General features: G+C 44.3%; 1 protein-coding gene across 1 annotated transcript in view; it reads left to right on the forward strand.

Annotated features, from left to right (window-relative positions):
- Nucleotides 1-4,934, forward strand: part of ADRA1D (adrenoceptor alpha 1D) — a 45,447-nt gene extending 40,513 nt beyond the window's left edge. The window contains exon 2 of the mRNA XM_036382407.1: nucleotides 609-4,934. Coding sequence (XP_036238300.1) covers nucleotides 609-1,177 — 569 coding nt within the window. The 3' untranslated portion in view covers nucleotides 1,178-4,934. The remainder of the gene's footprint in view (nucleotides 1-608) is intronic.
- The last annotated feature ends 10,901 nt before the right edge of the window (nucleotides 4,935-15,835 follow it).

Below are 15,835 nucleotides of genomic sequence, written 5' to 3' on the forward strand. Positions count from 1 at the left end.
ACCCCCAGCTTTGTGACTGACCTACATAAGGGCTCCCTGGGCTGTTTGCTGGAGGAAAACCATCCTCCAGGAAGCTCAGAGAACTGGTTTCTGTGACTGTGTTCACAGGGGTCTTAGGACGAGGGAAGAGATGAGGATCTGACTCCATGTTTCAGAAGGCTTGATTTAGTATTTTATGATATATATTATATTAAAACTATACTAAAAGAATAGAAGAAAGGATTTCATCAGAAGGCTAGCTAAGAATAGAAAAAAAAAAGAATGATAACAAAGGCTTGTGGCTGTGACTCTCTGTCTGAGCCAGCTGGGCTGTGATTGGCCATTAATTAGAAACAACCAACATGGGCCAATCTCAGATGCATTTGTTGCATTACACAGCAGCAGATAATCAATGTTTACATTTTGTTCCTGAGGCCTCTCAGCTTCTCAGGAGGAAAAATCCTAAGGAAAGGATTTTCCATAAAAGATGTCTGTGACAGGTTCCAGCCAAAGCCTGGCTATCACTTCCCAAGGAAACTCACTTCCTTGTCAACCCCCGACACCTTATCGCCTTACTCCACCACATCCTTCCACTTCCTCTAACCATGTTCCTTTCAATCTCTCCCAAGGCTCTTTCTTCCCGTCCCTGAAGCCCTCGGAAATCGTCTTCAAGATCATCTTCTGGCTGGGATACTTCAACAGCTGCGTGAACCCCATCATCTACCCGTGCTCCAGCAAGGAGTTCAAGCGCGCGTTCATCCGGCTGCTCAAGTGCCAGTGCCGCCGGCGGCGCCGGCCCATCTGGAGGGTCTACGACCACCATTGGAGAGGGGCCTCCATCAACAGCTCAGTGCAGGACTCAGAGACAGACCTACGGCCCAGGATTAACACCCTGAACAGCTCCTTCATATTTAACTCCTCCTTCCAGGAGAGAGGCGGTAAGAGGCGAACGCTCAGCTTCAAGGGCTGGAAGATGCTGACGCCTTTCCAGAAGCCGGCGTCCACCCAGCTGAAGGAGAAGATGAACAGCCTTTCCAACAAAATCCGGGGTGGATCCAGCAAAGGGGGGGCCACAGCCACCTACAAGACAGAGGTGGAGTCTGTCTCGATTGGGATCCCTCATGATTTCACGGAAACCATCGACTACCAAACCCATGACTTAACAGACTGCTGTGGGCTGAGAGAAACAGATATTTGAAGCCTGTGGGGCAGCTGTCGATGGTTTCTTTAGAGGTATCCAGAAGAAACATGGAGGGATACCACCTGTGGGTCTGTCAGGCAGGCTGGAAGCAGCGATCAGGTATTAAATGCAGTTGCCCAAAGGTTGTCCAAGCATCCCCCAGGCGGAGCTCAGCCCCTTCCGTGGGGTTATGGGTTCCTCAAATTAGAGCCAATGGCAAATCCCATTCTAAAAAGCCACAGCAGGAGGAGGTGTGGATATGACCTTAGGGCAAGAGCTGTCTCCTCTGGTGGATAGTTGTCTTTGGCTTTGGAAGAAGCTGTGCAATTAAGGGAAACCAGGATGTCTCCTTTGCCTTAAAAACACCACAGCGAAACCTAATGGAAAGATTGAATCCCAAAAGTTGCCAACCCTGCCTTAGTAAATGTGCTCATGTCTCCATCCAGAGGCAGCAGCCAGGAAGGACCCTGCCAAGCAGGAGCTGGCAGCTGATCCTTTATGTGGGTGGGTTGGGATCCTGGAATTCCTGAACGGGACATCCAGATGAGGCCTTGGCTTTGGAGGGAGAGCAGACTGGGGTATTCCCAAGCAAGGTGGAGGGATCCCAGCTCTCAGTCATCATCTCTGCAGTGGCCACAGCTTTGGCCCTTCCACATCACCTGGTTTTAGGCCAGAGGAGTATTCCAGATGTGTGCACTGCTGCCAGGGGGTGTGCAGGTCTCTCTCCTCTAATTCTATCCTGTGAAGCATTTTGCATTTCACTTTCCAGTGAAACACTTGCAACCCACCTTGCTTTAGTGAACATCCATCTGTGACACACAGAGAAACCAGCTCCTTTTGGTGTCAGTCACCCCCAAACCTTCCTGTCCCCTTCTTTGCTCTCGTTGTTTTTCTCAAAAAAACGCAGGATAAAAAATGCATCCCAGGGGCTTCACTCAGGACAACAGGAAACATCCTCAAGTTGTGCTAGGGAAGATTTGGGCTGGATATTAGGAAGAATTTCTTCACTCAAAGGGTGGCCAGGCACCGGACCAGGCTTCCCAGGGCAGTGGTGGAGTCACCATCCCTGGAAGTGTTCAAAAGACTGCGAATGTGGCCCTGGAGGAGGTGGTTTAATGGTGAATGGGTGGTGCTGGGTTGATGGTTGGATTCCATGATCCAAGAGGTCTTTTCCAACTGTAATGATTCTGTAATGAGGGTCCTCAGCCAGCCTGTGCTGTGGCTCAGGAAAGGTGGGATGGCTGAGTTGGGAAATTTGCATTCCCACTGCCCATACAGTCCAAGCTGAAGTGGAGCTGAGGTGCAGCTGGAGCTCCCTGAAGTAGAGGGATCCTCTCCCCAGTCAGGGTCACACTCATGATCCTTCTTCCAAGGGACTTCCCACATGCTTCACGCATCAAACTTCTGGTGGCTGCCAACAATTGCCTTGGCTGTGCCAAAAGTAATGACAATTAAAGCGGGTTTTTCCCTGCTCACAGTCCCAGAGTGTGACCACCCCTTGGGAGGGCACCACAGCCTCCTCCAGGAAACTCCAGGATCTGAAGCCATGGCAAGCCCACCTTGACCAGGCAGCTCAGGAAATGGTGACCCAAACTCTGCTTGGCCGTGGATTGCAGGCGCTGGTTTCAAAAATCAGAGTGGTTTAATCAAATTCCAGATAATGAGCCCCAAGGAGCGACCGTCGGGTTAAGCCACGAGCAGGAGACACGCAGGTGATGGAGGAAGAGGAGGGGTCTGAGGGGAAGTGCCTCAAGCCAGGGAACTAAAGAACATGAATGGGAAGTCCTGAGGGGTGGAAACACGGCACTGAACGTGTCCTGGGTGGAAACTGCTCCACACCAGCAGTGCCCCTCAAACCCTCTCATGGAAGCCTTTCATGGAAGTGCCTGCAGCACATCCAGCTCATCCCACCAAGGGTGGCTGCCAAAGGAAGATTAAAGGTGCCAGGCACAGCAAGGAGAATGTCACCTTTCTTTCTGATGTTTTGATTTGCATTAAATGAAAACAGGACAGGAGGGAAGTTGGAATTTTTTTTTGTTTTTTAACTCTTTTGTGCAGTGCATATTGGGACAAGATATCTGGAGCTGGCCCTGTCTCAACACCCTTTACATGATGCAGGACAAACTGGACCAATTATTGCACAAATACCAGCAGATTTTGCCCAGATATTTTCCTCCCAGCAGCAAATCCCAGCACTTACACTGAACTCAGACTCACAACCACCTGCATGTTCCCCAGCTCTGCAAAACCAGCCTGAGGTTGCCAGCTCTGCCCTACCAAAGCAGGGGAATTCCCATCACCCCATGGGAGCTTCTGTGGGGAAATAAATTTTTGTCCCCGGTTTATTTGGCTCTGAAGGGAATTGAGGCTTTGCAGTGATAATGGGGTGGCACAAAAAGTCATTTTTTAGCGTGAGGACTGCAGCTGCCACTGGTTTCCTGGGTGTTTTTGGGATCCTGATGGGAAGCGCTGGGGATGTGGCAGAGAAGGGAGCAGGGAAAGGACACCCATGACCAGACAGACAGACAGACAGACACACTTCACTGTGTTTATATAAATGTGTCATTTTCCAAAATACCAGGCATTCTCCTACAAATGGGCAAACATCCCTCTATAAATGAACATTTAGCAAATGCTGGCAAGCAGTGCGCTCCCATAAATGAGCTGGTATCATAGCTTACACTTCTCCCTGACCTTTTCGATATATTTTTTTCTTTTTTTTTTTTTTTCCAGTATTGAAATATTTATATTTACAGCCTCCAGCTCCTTGAAAGCTTTTTGAGAAGGAAAAAAAGGATTAGTCTGGAGGTTTGCTGCCTCTCCATCCCAAGTCTTTACAGACCTACAAGGGAGAAAATAAAGTCAGTTCAAGCACACACATGGCACACAGACACTCATGAATGCCCAAATTCTGGCTCAGTTACTCACTGTATTTGATCTGGCCCCAAGAGATGCCCTGGAAGGAGCTGTAGGAAAGCCTTGAGCTCTGCTGTGCTGCATTCAGGCAAAATTCTTGGTTTTCACCCTGCTTTTATTTGGCATCTTGCATCAGAAGCAGTGCCAGGACTGGACTCTGAGGCTGCTTATGCAGAGCTTCCTTTAGAGGAGACAGGGCTGTCTTTGCTGGCAGGGAGGAAGGAAAACTTGTATGAAATATGACCTGAGTGTCTGGAATTGAGCATTTTTCCTTGAATCCTCTGATTTCCAAGCTCTCCCAAGTTTGGAAAAACGGGCTCAGACTTTCAGGAGGTAAATTCAGCCCAATCCCACAGATTTCCCTGGATCCACAAGGGTGTGACCAGCTGAGGGAATGGCCCTGTTCCAGCAGGTTTTCCAGGCAGGCCATTTCCCAAAGCACCTGCACCTCAGTTATCCATCAGATCCCACCTCATTGCACTGGCTCCATGTCACAATTGCATTCTCAGACCTTGCTGCTCCAAGGAACCAAGGGTTGGGGGTGGAAAATGAGATTTTGTGTCACTGGACTCTCGCAGGTCCACGAGGGAAGGAAGATCCCTGCCAGCCTGAGCTGGGCTGCAGCTGGGTTGCATTACTATTGTTTACAGTGTGTATATAAGTGTACATTTTCTTTAGCAGAACGTTGGAAATTTTTTATGTATAGATTTTTATTTTTCATCCCCAGATGTATTTATTAGCCGGAGTATTTCTGTTTTGTGTTTCAGGTTCTGCCAGATTGATGTAAGCTCTATGAAACAGAATGCACATATTTTTGTTTGTTTGTACCAAATACATGCACAAACCTGTCTAAAACGTTGCTGTAAATTGTTGCTGTGTCTGATTTTTAAAACAAGGGTTATAGGGGATGAAGGAGGGAGGAAGAAAAGCCGGGAAATTATCCACTCTTGCTTATTTCTCTAAGACATTTTTTTTGCAATTTCACAGGGGTAATCTTTCCCACTTGGAAGAATTAATGATAAAAGCAAGTCAAGAGAGGACACTCAGTTTCTTGACACACAGGCAGGAAGGGATTGCACCAGCCACATCTAGAGAGTGGGTTTGGATTAGATATTAGGAAAAAAATTCTTCCCAGGCTTTCTAGGGAGGCCCTGGCACAGGGTGCCCAGAGAAGCTGTGGCTGCCCATGGGTCCCTGGAAGTGTCCAAGGACAGACTGGATGGGGCTTGGAGTAACCTGGGATAGTGGGAGGTGTCCCTGCCCATGGGAGGGGGTGGAATGAGATGAGCTTTAAGGTCCTTTCCCACCCAAACCATTCTGGGATTCTTATTTACATGATGCATATGTAGATTGGAAAGGGAAAGGCAAAAGGGAAAATCAAAAGGAGATCTAGCATGAAAACACTGGATCAATATTTGATAGCAGCCAGAGATGAAAATTATTTGGGGGAAGAAATGGAGACTGGAAGAGATTGAAAATGACCTTGGAAATATCTCTGCACCTCCAAATACGTGTCATTTGACTCCTGTTTGCTTTTGGGATTGTTCAGTTCAAAAAAGGTAGAATGGATTTAGAGTGGACCAAAGCTACAGGACAGTTTCCATCCAAGGAACATTTAAATCAAATGGCACTCTGATAACTGAGAATCCAGGTCTGTAAAACCAGGAGTGCTGGGGAGAAGATGAGCAGTGAATGTTCACTGCCTCTCCTGGTACAAGAACTAAGTGACATCAAACCCAATTATCAAAATGAACCCAGTGAGCCAGGTAATTCTTCTCATGGCTCATTTCTGAAGGGTGGAACTCATCACCACGAGATATTGCATCTGTCTGTAGGGGTTAGAACAGCAATTAGGTGCCTTGGTGACAGATAAACCCATCAAGGGCAGTTGGAAGCGTTTATATAATCTCTGAGCTGAGAAATCCCTGAGGCAGCAATTGCTGTCAGCTGGGAGGATATTTCAAGGGATATTTCACTGTTGTCTTTTTTTTTTTTTTTTCCTCTATCCCTTCTGAATTTCAGAATTCAGAGAGGGGACTCAGAATGAGCCAGGCTCTGGGAAGGTCCAGCCCTGTCTGCGTCCCTTCCCTCTGCACACTGGCAGCCCATCCATGCCAAAATTCCACCCTGCATTTCCCTGCCCAGAGGCAAAAATGAGGGAAAAAAAAATGGAAACCTCAAGTTTAGTCCCAAAAAAAAAAAAATGGAAAACCCAAGTTTAATCCCCATCACATCATCAAGGTCAGAAGATTTTGCCATCCCTGTGTGCCAGTTCCTGCTGGGAAATTTCTTCATCCACTCAGAAATTGAAAACCACCCCCTCAATAAAAAGACTTTTATAATCTTTTTGCAGGACAGGGATTTTAGCAGGGACTGGGAGATGCCCCAGAGGTTTCCCAAGAAACTTCAGCCATCCTAGGCAAAAGTTTGTGGTATTTTCTGGGACCCCCATCAGTGGAAGGAATGATGAATCTGACTCCATGTTCTTAGAAGGTTAATTTATTATTTTATGTTACTATATTATATTAAAGAATACTATACTGAACTACACTAAAGAATACAGAAAGGATACAGACAGAATGCTAAAAGACAATAATGAAAACTCCTGACTCTTTCCAGAGTCCTGACACAGCTTGGCCCTGATTGGTCATTAAATAGAAACAATTCACATGAGACCAATCAAACAATCACCTGTTGGATAAACAATTGCCAAACACATTCCAAAGCAGCAAAACACAGGAGAAACAAATGAGATAATGATTGCTTTCCTTTTTCTCTGAGGCTTCTCAGCTTCCCAGAGAAGATCCTGGGCAAAGGGATTTTTCAGGAAATAGTGACTGTGACAAAGGTTTCCTTTATTTTTCCCACTTTCAGACCTCTAAGGGTCTCTCCCTGGGGACTCACAACACACAGAGTGACACCAAGGTCCATGACAAGAAGGTTTGGGGGATTTTTGGTATCTTCTGTGGGATTCAGCTCATGGATTAAAACCTCTCCATTCCAATGAGGTGCCTGTGAATGAGACATGTTTAAATATCATTAGAGAAAAAAAATAAATAATTCTGGATTGAAAATGGGCATTTCACGCCATATGAGCCATTCTAGGTTATCCAAGACATCTGCACATGTCAGGAAATAGGACAGAAAAACCTGATGGGCAAAAGTGGCTCAAGATCATGGCAGATGAACCTGGGCTGGGACAGAGAGAAACTCAAAGTCTGATCCCTCCTTTTCTCTTGGGAAAAGGGGACACAGGATATTCACTGTGCTTGAACCCATTCCCAAGAGTCAGATCAGGATGGACACCACCCCACCCAGCCCCTGCGACATCCCAGGACACAGAGTCCTGCCAAGAGGCCAGGAAGGATAAATCAGGGTGAAAATGACACTGAGGTCCCCAAAGGCCATTAAAAATAAAGGTTTATAGCAAAGATGTTCAGTTCTGTTCAGTTCAATAAACCAAACTTGCCCAAATTTAAAGATTTCCCAATGCTAGTGGGTCACAGATGTCTTGGGGTTTGGGGGAAGGGGTGTAGGCATCAAAAATAGGTTTTATGCACTTTCTCAGAACATTATCTGGCATTTATTGTGCCCAGATCTCCAATTTAACTTTTTATCATACAGCCTTGAGCAGGACATTTCACACAGTTTGGAGGTTGCTGGACTTTCTTCACTCCTCTCCTTTGCCTTCAAAAAACTGAGGCAAGGAGGGATTCAGCCCATTTTAGTCCAGCTCACCATGGCTAAAAATCTCACTAAAAAAAAAAAAAATTGGGATTTTCACAAAAAAATCTAGGCCTGATCCAGATTCTGTGCTGGAAATTTACTCTTCTTTCCTCTACAGCTCCTGCTTTCAGGATGAAAAAAAAAAAAAAAAGAAAAAAATTAAAATAATTTAAAATAATAAAAGAAGAAAAAAATATCCTTAAGGGCTATAGATGATTGATAAATCTCACTGAAATGTGACCATATTTAAGTGGCAGCAGCACTGCTGAAAAGCACAGCCCTTCCTGTTCAAACCCCTCTGCTCTCCCCTGGCAGATCCATGGCTGCTTTAAAACCTGCAGAGCAAGGGATGGATCAGGAATTTGAGTTCAGCTGTGGCAGGAGTGTGTTTTTGGAAAGAGAAGGTCCCAAATCTTAGCCCAATCCATGGCCAGGAGGCTTCAGCTGGAATTATTAGGAGAGGAACACCATGGTCTTTCTCCTTGTCAATGGAGAATTCCCATTCCCAAAGTTTGCAGGAGGTGTTTGAAATTCACAAAACTCACAGGAACACAAGAAAAGACCCTCAAAAAGCCCCGAACCCAGCAGATACCAACAGGAAAAAAAAAAAAAATCCAAACTTCACTTAGGCCAAGGTGTCCCAAAAGCTTTTCCTCATTTGCAAGTTGGAAATTGGAATTTCTCCACACATCCTTGGGAGAAGGGAACCCTCTTGGGCAGCCCTGTTTTTCTCACAGCAAGGTGGTTTTATGGGTTTCAGAGGTTTGCTGCCCTGACAGCACAGTTGTTAATATGTCAGTAAATTGCCATTGTTTTATGTGTGTTTATTACTGCAGATGATTCACTGGGTAAATCCAATTTCAGTATGATTGCTGAGGGGCTCTCGTTTCTCAGCTGTTTCAGAGTTTCCAGCTTAAATGCTGTTTGTTAAAGCTTTAGGGGGCAGGAGATGGGGGTTGACAGGGTATAAATGTGGTTTTTATAGGTGTATATTCACATATTTGTATCAATAGATATGTCTTCATATCTATTAATCTATATCTATTCATATATTTGTATGAATAGATATGTATTAATAGATATGTTCAGATCTGCACATTAACACAGATAAATATGTGTAGAATTTATCCTTCCAACCCTCACTCTGTGCTCTCTTTGCCAAAGCACTCATGGGCCTGGGTCCCATGTGCTCCCCAGACCACCCAAAATTCCATGTGTTCAGTGCAGCTGCTGAATCACCACACAAGGGATGCAGAAATCAATAATGAGCGTTCTGATATTCCCCTGCTGAAACCACTTGCCCTGCTGGGATGTGGGGATGTGGATTCTCCACCCCTGGAGTCCAGGCAAATATTTATCACAGGTGGCATTTCAGAGAGGAAGGGGTTTGAGGCTGCTGAGGCTCCTGTGAGCTGTACAATTCCATGTTCTGTGCTGTTCCATGTGTTGGCTCTCAACTGTTTTGGTTTTTTTTAAGGAGCTTGTTAAAAAGAGGGAGAGCAACTTTTTATATATAGTGACAGGATGAGGGGAAATAGCATTGAGCTGGAAAAGGGCAGGTTTAGATTGAATATTAGGAAGAAATTCTTCCCTGTGAGGGTGCTGAGCCCTGGCACAGGGTGCCCTGAGATGCTGTGGCTGCCCCTGGATCCCTGGAAATATCCAAGGTCAGGCTGGACAGGGCTTTATTCTTCACAACACGCTCCCAAGGAATTAGAAACTGAGGTTTTGTTTCAATTTTTGTGCCTTGGCCATCTATTTCTGGTTGCACAACAGGTATTTATCCCACCTCCAGCTTTTCAAACTGAGCAAAGATGAATAATTGTGCCAACAAATTGCCTGTGAAAAGGAATAAACACACCCCTGCTGATTAATGTACCAGGAGACATGATTTAACTTTGGTATTCAGTCTCCACTTTCTCCAATCAGCCTCTAAATTATCATTTTTGCTCTGGCACAGAGCTGTTCCTGAGAGTCTCACAGGCTCCAACAACTGTTCCCAGCCTCTTGGGAAGCAGGATTCTGTCATTCAGCAGGCAAAGGAATAGAAAATCCACTTTTCTAGCAGGGAAATGAAAACAACTTTTTAAAAAAATTTGAATTATTTTTTTTAATTAAAAAATTGAATTTAAAAAATAAAACTAAAATTAAAATTTAAAGCAAAAGTAGCACGGGGAATTATTAACAAACAGAGCAAATCTTCTCAAAAATTTGAGGGCAGGAGGGTTGAAATGCAAAACTTGGGAGAAAAGAGAAAATTCTTTTGCAATGCATGATCTGGTTGAGGGAAAAGTAATGGGTTTGATGTAAAAATTTGTTCTCCTGCCCTGCTTATAAAGGAGGTCAGGCTCAATTATCAAAATGTGCTGTCTGCCCTTAGAAATAAAAGTTTTTCTGCCTGACTTGGCAAGTCCTGCTGAGCTTAAAGTATTGTCCAGAGATTGCACCTGTTTTGCAAAGGAGAAAATGATGTGCTGAGGCATCTGCCATGGCCCAAAGGAGCCTGAAGGGAATGGTAAGGACTCCTCTCCCTCTCCCTCTCCTCTTTTTCCAGAAATTTATTTTTTACTTTATTTAATTTTTACTTTATTTTTCTTTTAATTTTTACTTTATTTTTCTTTTAATTTTTACTTTCTTTTTTATTTAATTTTTACTTTATTTTTAGTAGTGGCCCTTTCCCATCATCAGAAAGGTCTTTGCATTAGATTTTTCTACCAAGGACCCCCTCAGCTATTTTTGCTGCTGGATATTGGCCAGATCTGTTTAATTTTTTACCCTTTTCACTTGGGTCTTTATTTTGGAGGGATTTATTAGCAGAGAGGAGAGAACTTGACTGACAGCCTGAGAGGTCTCTCTCACTCCAGCCTCTCTTTAAACCAAGAAATTGGATTTTGACACTCAGGACCTGCAAAGAAGGAGTCACCAATGGGTTTCAAATCACTGGATATTTCTAATTCCTTTTTCATCCCACATCTACTTTCAGGATCCAGGCTGTCCTGTGGCAATAACTGCCTCCCATCTGCTGCCCATGGATGTGTGTAATTAATTCACAAATTATAAACCATCATGTCCAGCCCCACCATTCCTTTTCCAATGAAGGAATCCTGTCCCAGAATCCCAGAGTTTGTGTTGAGAGGGACCTTAAAAATCATTTAATTCCACCCCCCAGCCATGGGCAGGGACATTTTCCCTGTCCCAGGATGCTCCAAGCCCTGTCCAACCTGGCCTGGAACACCTCCAACCAAGGATGCAGATCCCAGCCTATCTGAGCAGGAGGTTTTTCCAGACCTCTCAGTTCCCTCCTTCCCTCGACCTTTTCTAGGTCTGTTGCCTCATTTTTAGGAGCACATGGCCAAAGATAACCTGACTATTTCAGCAGCAGCTCCTCCAGGGATGCCAGTACATCCATAACACCATCGTGCACCATATTCACAATTAGCATTAGCTTTGCCCTGAATAACAAAGGATTGTCACCAAACTTCATTATTCACATTTTTTCCCCATTTCTTTTTGGAATTCAGCAATGATTGTAGGACCTAATAAACTTTTTCCAGTGTCAGAAATTACTTTAATCATACTTTTTCTTCTTCTCCTCTGTTTATTCCAGCCGTTATCAAACCTTTATTCCACCTTTTACCTTATTCCATGACAGCTTAGAGGGAGGGGAACGTTTTCACGATAAACTGCTGAATGTAGAAACAAGGCTGTAAACATAAATAAACCTTTACAAAGGAAGTCAATATTGACTATATGGGAAAGAAAAGTGGAAGAGGAACGGGTAATAGAGAGGAAATAATATCACAGGAGAGGAATTTCAAAGACCATCAGGATTTGGATACTGTCTACAGTATATCTCACATTCCAACTTCTCCAAATCAAATACTTTTTTCCATTGGTACAATGGGCAGTTTAATAGCAAAGTCCAATGTGACAGGCAAGTACAAGGTAAAAGAATTTGTTTGTTCTTTTATTTTAAACAAGAAAATGGTGTTTGTGTCAATGTATTTCTGAAAATACCACTGGCAACACAGGAAAAAAAGTCATGGGCAGACAGAATGAACAGACTTGAACAGAACAGAACAAGACACATGAATATACACAACTCAGAATTAGTTTATATATTTTAATAATTTAAGTAAATAGGAAAAAAACCAGCCAAAATCCATAATTGAATTAGGTTGGAAATATCTAACAGAGCTCAAAAATATTCCACACCCTATGTTTCTACAAGAGGTAATATCTAATGGAGGGATAAAGTACAAAAATAACTGAGAAAGGATAATGAAATATCTTCAAATGAAATTGGAATCACTTGGACAAGTGCAGAACAAAAGGAGGAAAAGGCTCCCAGCTCTGGAGCTCATTCTGAGGCAGGTTGAAAGAGAATCAGGGTGAACCTCTTGCTTTGAGAGTCTCAGATCAAACAAAACAACCTGAATATCAGCATGAGTTGAAAAGAAAAGGGGACAAAAAATGAAAGAGAAAGAAAGAGGAGCTCAGTGTTTGCATAGGCCATAAATAATTAATCAATGAAAGGAAAAGTTAAAGCAGTATTATGCTTCCCATCCAGGGGAGACATCTGGGCTTCCATCCTTGTGGCATTCACATTTTCTGGAAAAATCCCTTCGCCCAGGATTTTTCTCCTGGGAAGCTGAGAAGCCTCAGAGAAAAAGGAAAACAATTCTTATGTCATTTGCTTCTCCTGTGTTGTGCTCATGTGGAATGAGTTTGGAGATTGTTTACCCACAGGTGATTGTTCCATTGCATTCTGCTGTGAGTTGTTTTCACTTTGGCCAATCAGGGCCAAGCTGTGTTGGGACTCTGGAGAGAGTCAGGAGTTTTCTTTATTATCTTTTTAGCATTCTGTAAGCATCCTTTCTGTGTTCTTTAGTATAGTTTAGTTTAGTATTCTTTAATAAAATATAGTATCATAAAATAATAAAATAATAAATTAGCCTTCTGAGAACATGGAGTCAGTTTCATCATTCCTTCCTTCATCTGGGGGGAACACAAATACAATACATCCTGGAGATCAGCAGCTGTCCAGGAGATTTCCCTGGGATGGGGACAGTTTGGATAAGGATGCCACTTTGCTGGAAGGCCAGGCTGCTGTGCAAGGTGACCTGGACAAGGGGCTCCAGAGGCCACAGTAATGGCCAGGAGTTTGGAGGATGCACTCAAGGAGATGCTGAGGGAGCTGGCTTCATCCACTCCACAGAAAAGAAGGTTTTAGGTGGATATCTGGCTGCATTGCTACAGTGGGGGTGCAAAGACAGAGCCAGGCTCCCCTCAGAGGTGATGGCATCAACATCCAACAAAGAGAATTCCAAATAAACAAATAAAAAGTTTTTCTTTTGAGTGCAATGTAGCCCTAGGCCAGGGATCCAGAAGGGCTGTGCAGCTACACCCTGGAGACACCTGAAACTACCCAGAACAAGACCCTGGGCAACTTGACCCTGGCCCAGTGTTGAGCAAAGGGCTGAATTAGAAACCTCCAACGTCATTAATTCCTCAGTGCTACAATCCTTTGGAAAATAGATCCCATCTGTGTGAGGCCTCCAGCTTTAGGAGATGGGTTTTTCTGTGGGCCATCTCCTCCATCTTTAGGAGATGGGTTTTTCTGTGGGCCATCTCCTCCAGCTTTAGGAGATGGGTTTTTCTGTAGACCATCTCCTCCAGCTTTAGGAGATGGGTTTTTCTGTGGGCCATCTCCTCCAGCTTCAGGAGATGGGTTTTTCTGTGGGCCATCTCCTCCAGCTTCAGGAGATGGGTTTTTCTGTGGGCCATCTCCTCCAGCTTTAGGTGACAGGTTTTTCTGTAGGCCACTTTTTGTCTTGGGTGAAATTCCTCTGAGGCTAGGGTGAGAAATGCCATCTCTTCTTCCATGAGGTGCAGAGGGCAGAGCTTTACATTTTCTCCTGGAGAGCAACAACCAGATTAGAGGCTCTGAGGAGCCTCAGAAGCAGCAGCTCCTCTCAGGCCTCAGAGCAGATGTTCATAACTCCTCAAACAGCCAGACTTGCCTGGGCACAGTTTTAAAGACACTTCATTGAGAAACACTGGCTGTCATCCCGGACATTAAAAAGATAATAATAATAATAAAATAAGTAAAAGTGTTCTTCTCCCCTGCTGGTTTTGGTTTGTTTACAACCAGGGGGAGAAGGCAGTCCCTGTTGTTGAATTTCAGATGTGCTCTGGAGGTCGGCACGCCCTGCACCCCGGCAGTGCTCATAAATCAGGGATGACCTAAGTTTTCACCACCCAGATTTGCTCTGGCTGGTCAGAGCTTTTTGTTACATCTTTCCCATCATCAGAAGGGTCAGAAACTGAAAGGGACACCAAGGTCAAGTGGTGTGTTTCCAAGGGAAAGACCCTCAAACCCTGAAATCCCAATATTTATGTTTGAGTCTCACCAAGGTGGGTGCCAAGAGAGAGGAGAGGAGTCCATGGGGTTGGTGTCACCACATGGATGACATCAAGCTCACATTTCCAGCCTCAGCAGGGTCTGGGAGCCATTTGAGGGCACAAAGAACATTTAACAAGGAAATGGAGAAAGTTAACCAAAAATGCAGCTGGATTTTTCTCACTCTCTCCAGAAAAACAACCAAAAAAAAAGTGTGTAAATATCATCAGCTAGAGAAAAAATGCTCATGTCTGGAAGTCAAATTTGCCATTGAAAGTGGAAAATAAATGTGGTGCACTCAGAATCATCTAGACTTAGAGACTGAGTCACTTTTATGCTAATACATCCTCGCCGCCTCCCCAGTGAATATGAAAAATGGTTTTATTTACTGTAATTGATGTTTATGATAAAAGCACTTCCATATCCTCTATGTACATACACAGTTACTCAGAAAGCAAATTTATTTTTTTCTCCCCTTTTTTTTTGTTTTCCATAAATTCTTCCTTGTTTTCTCTTTAGAAAGTGTGGTTTTCATGCAAAGCAAGCAGCAATGTGTGCTCAGGTGTGTGAAGACAGAGTTGGCTCCACACTTCCATCACCCTTGTCCTTGGTCACCTGTGGCACCAATTGAATCTCACTGATGAGGTGCACAATTTCATTTTTCACATCCTTCTTCTCCTCTTTATCCTCCTCCTCAATGACTCTGAGCTGAGAAGAAAGTGGTCCCAGTTCCTGGGGGGCTCTGATCTAAGAGAGTTGCAGTTCGACAGAGGCCCAAAATGCAGCTCTCAACTGCAGAAACATCAGCTCCAAAGGAAATAAATAAAAATCTGACAGTTGTTCTGATCTCTGGGAGGGCTGGCTGTGAGCATTCCCATATCAGAGCCCAGTGATCCCGATCTCTCCCTATGTTTTGTGTCTCTCAGTTGTATCTGGCTCAGATCTGTCTCTAATTAGGAGTTTTGAGCCACACCAGCACCTTTCCTTCTCTCTCCACCTCCTTCCAAAACCTTGCTCAGAATACTCTCCATTCATGCAGGGATCAGGAAATCCCACTCCCAAATTTCTTCCCCAGTATCCAGTTTATCTCTCACCTCCACAGCAGCAAGATCTGCTCCAGGCCACCATCCCTCCTCCACTCCCACACTCATGAGCTGGAAATCATTAAAATTCGCATGATTTGTGGTCTCCTTGCATCCAGAACTCCACAAGCACCTCGGCTCTTGCCCTGGCACTGAGGTGGAATGAGGCCAGAGAATAAAGCAGAGCCAAGGACTGTAAAGATATCTTGTGTTTCATGGCACTGAAAGACCTGCTTGAGAGCTCATGTGGCATGGACATCACAAAATCCCACCAGATTAAACCAGAGGCACCACAGAGGGCCCAGTTCCCTGCCAGGTACATCAGAGGGATTTCAACATTTTGATTGCATCCCACACAGAATCACAGAATATCTCCATTTGGAAGGGCTCCAGAATGATCATTGAGTCCAGCTCCCTGCCCAAACCCATCAGTGAAAAAAGCTGAATAATCACATGTGAAGGGACAAAATTGAGAGCAGATTCACCAGAAACTGCCTATGTCAGGGAAAAAAAAATAATCCAGCAAAGAATATCTTTGCTCTTCCATGA

Source organism: Molothrus ater, chromosome 4 (assembly GCF_012460135.2).
Source record: "Molothrus ater isolate BHLD 08-10-18 breed brown headed cowbird chromosome 4, BPBGC_Mater_1.1, whole genome shotgun sequence".
Lineage (NCBI taxonomy): Eukaryota > Metazoa > Chordata > Aves > Passeriformes > Icteridae > Molothrus > Molothrus ater.